This window comes from Cariama cristata, unplaced genomic scaffold, assembly GCF_000690535.1.
Source record: "Cariama cristata isolate BGI_N322 unplaced genomic scaffold, ASM69053v1 scaffold19343, whole genome shotgun sequence".
NCBI lineage: Eukaryota > Metazoa > Chordata > Aves > Cariamiformes > Cariamidae > Cariama > Cariama cristata.
In genome coordinates this window covers 1-3461 of record NW_009606880.1, presented here as the reverse complement: position 1 = coordinate 3461, position 3461 = coordinate 1, and the positions used below count along the sequence as shown (strand labels likewise).

At 44.5% G+C, this 3461-nt stretch overlaps 1 protein-coding gene across 1 annotated transcript in view; it reads right to left on the bottom strand.

Annotated features, from left to right (window-relative positions):
* The window catches only part of LOC104158790 (disintegrin and metalloproteinase domain-containing protein 22-like), a gene marked incomplete at its 5' end in the record, with an annotated part of 39828 nt that extends 37856 nt beyond the window's left edge, over nt 1-1972 (bottom strand). Inside the window, 2 exons of the mRNA XM_009696533.1 lie at nt 85-198; nt 1933-1972. Of these exons, the coding sequence (XP_009694835.1) occupies nt 85-198; nt 1933-1972 (154 nt within the window). The remainder of the gene's footprint in view (nt 1-84; nt 199-1932) is intronic.
* Nucleotides 1973-3461: the final 1489 nt, after the last annotated feature.

Below are 3461 nucleotides of genomic sequence, written 5' to 3'. Positions count from 1 at the left end.
GAACCACAAAAGGCAAACATTTTCATGCCTTTTGTTTATGCCATTCTATGAAGGACATGACCTTCCCTAAGTGAAATGCCTTACCCCGTGTCTCCCATTATGCATCCAGACCACGTGTCTTCACACTTACACTCACCTGACAACAAACAAAACAAAAAAATTACATCTTGAGTCTTATGAGTCCGAAATAATACATTTCTTATCATAAAAAACACACTGTAGTCAATTCCATTTCACATTTAAATACAAGCTCAAAAATAATAATTTACTGGTTTATTGCACACCTTAGTTTAAGAGTATCAATGCATGTTGACAAACTTTCTTTCAAAACCTACACATGATTCTACTCAATCCAGAGCTTTGAAAATACATCCTGGTTTTTTTCCTATCTTAAAGTGAAGTCAGGGGAAATTGCACTGTCAGCCTCCAGCACCTGAAAATCATGAGTCAGCTCTCCCACCTTCTCCTGTGTCCTGATATTTGATTCCCAAACTTTCAGAGTAAAAAAAAATTAATCATTTTAACCCTTCTTCTAGTTTTTTAGTTCTCTTCTTCGACTATGCTAATGTGACTGGGGAAATCGTTGCCTGAAAAAAAGAAACACCCAAACAATAATGTACACAAAACCACATAAAATCATCAGTAACCACAATCCAGTACAGCAGGATCTAGCAGCTTCTTCCTCCGCTCTCCCTCCCCTCCCTGCCTGCCTCCCTTCCCCAGATGACTCCCCAGCAGGCAGAGGGCAGCCCTCCCTTCTGCCCTGCCAGGCTCCCTGGCGTTGTTTTGCTCTGGTTTCAACCCTCCGCTTTCAAAACTGTGTCCTATGTCTATTTCTGTACATATGCTTTGAACATATACTTTCTCTTTCTGCAATATGCCTTACTGTAATACATGAACACCAGTTTATTGCTTCCATTTTAAAAGTATAATTAAAAAGGAAACGAGGCTCTGTCTAACAGTTGCATTCTCCTCCCTTCCCACCAAAACCGTGTCCTGTCCCTCTCCTCAGCTGTAAGAAAGGGAATCACCACTATTAGCATTTCCAATTTTACCCTGTCCCTATATCAGGTTAATAATATGCAGCTGGAAAATGAATACTGAACATGTCAGTAGCACAAAGCCTCCATCCTACATTTCTGAATATTTTTCAAAATGAAATTATGTAAACTGCAAAATCCTTTACATGCAGATGTATCTCTGCAATATACTCTGTCTTTAGAATGCCTGAAGACGAAAGTAGACTGCTATTACTCAATATGGTCCATTTATATTTTTAATGTAAGCCACATAAGTACAAACAATCCAATAACTAAGCACTCCATCATCTAAATTGTTTCAAAACTGTATTATTATTTTAATTATATCAACCTGGGACTTCATACAACATGGAAATAGGGAGGGTGAGGTGCTTGTTGGGGGGCAGGTGGAGATCTAAATTAAAGTATTGAAGGTAAACAGGGGTTACTAAGAAGTTGAATACCAAGGTTACAGCAGAGAAATGGTAGCAGGAGGGTGGCAAATACAGGACATTTGGGTAATCTCGAAGAGGAATTCAATCAAGGCAAAAAGGGAAAACTCTATGTTGTCAAAGAGGAGTAAGAGACGTGCGCACATCTGCAGGGCTATGACCTTACTGGCATCACAGAGACATGGTGGGAGGACTCCTGTGATTGGAACGTTGGAATGGAAGAATATAGGTTCTTTTGGAATGACAGGCAAAGGAGATGAGGAGGGGGTGTCATCCTCTATGTCAATGACCAGCTGGAGTACATGGAGCTCTGCCTGGGGATGAATGAGGAGCCTAAGGGTCAGGATTAAAGGGAGGGCAAGGACAGGCAACACTATAGTGGGGGTCTGCTACAGGCTATCTGACCATCAACTGGGCGGGCAAGGCCCTCTACAGACACATAGGAGCAGCTTCACACTCACAAGACCTGGTCCTCATGGGAGACTTCAACCACCACGATATCTGTAGGAGGGACAACACAGCAGAGCATAAGCAATCCAGGAGGTTCCTGGAATGTGTTGATGATAACTTCCTTCTCCAAGTGATAGAGGAGTCAACGAGGAGAGGTGCTATTCTGGACCTTGTTCCCACCAACAAGGAGGGGCTGGTGGGGAATGTGAAGCGCAGGGGCAGCCTTGGCTGCAGTGACCATGAAACGGTGGAGTTCAAGATCCTTAGGGCAGTGAGGACGGTGCACAGCAAACTCACTACCCTGGACTTCAGGAGAGTAGACTTTGGCCTCTTCAGGGAGCTGCTTGGTAGAGTACCATGGGGTAAAGGCCTGGAGGGAAGAGAGGCCTAAGAAAACTGGTTAATATTCAAGGATCACTTTATCCAAATTCAGGAGCAATGCATCCCAACAAAGAGGAAGTCAGGCAAAAAAGCCAGGAGGCCTGCATGGGTGAACAAGGAGGTCCTGGACAAACTCAATGACAAAAAGGAAGCCTCCAGAGGGTGAAAGCAAAGACAGGAAGCCTGGAAGGAACACAGAGAAATTGTCCAAGCAGCCAGGGATCACGTTATAGGAAAGCTAAAGCCCTGATAGAATTAAATCTGGCCAGGGACACCAAGGGCAACAAGAAAAGGTTCTAAAGGTATGTCGATGACAAAAGGAAGACTAGGGAAAATGTGGGCCCTCTATGGAAGGAAACGGGACACCTGCTTACCTGGGACATGGAGAAGACTGAGGTATTCAATGACTTTTTTGCCTTGGTCTTCACCAGTAAGTGCTCCAGTCACACCGCCCAAGTTGCAGAAGTCAAAGGCACGGACTGGGAGAAGAAAGAACCACCCACTGTAGAGAAGATCAGGTTCAAGACCATCTAAGGAACCTGAAGGTGCACAAGTCCATGGGATGTGATGAGATGCATCTGCAGGTCCTGAGGGAACTGGTGGATGAAGTGGCTAAGCCACTATCCATCATAGTTGACAAGTTGTTGCAGTCCAGGGAAGTTCCCACTGACTGGAAACGGGGAAATATAACCCCCATTTTTAAAAAGGGAAAAAAGGAAGACCCGGGGAACTACAGGCCAGTCAGCTGAGCTCTGGGCCTGGCAAGATCATGGAGCAGATCCTCCTGGAAACTATGCATAGATACATGGAAAATAAAGAGGTGACTGGTGACAGCCAACACAGTTTCACTAAGGGCAAATTGTGCCTGACAAATCTGGTGGCCTTCTACCACAGGGTTACAGCATTGGTGGATAAGGGAAGAGCAAATGACATCATCTACCTGGACCTGTACTAAGTTTTTGACATTGCTCTGCACAACAACCTTGCCTCTAAATTAGAGAAACGTGGATTTGATGAATGGATCACTTGGTGGATAAGGAATTGGCTGGATGTTCACACAAGAGTTGTAGTCAACGACTCAATGTCCAAGCAGAGACCGGTGACGAGTGGCATTCCTCAGGGTTGGGTACTGGGACCAGCGTTGTTTAACATCTTTGTC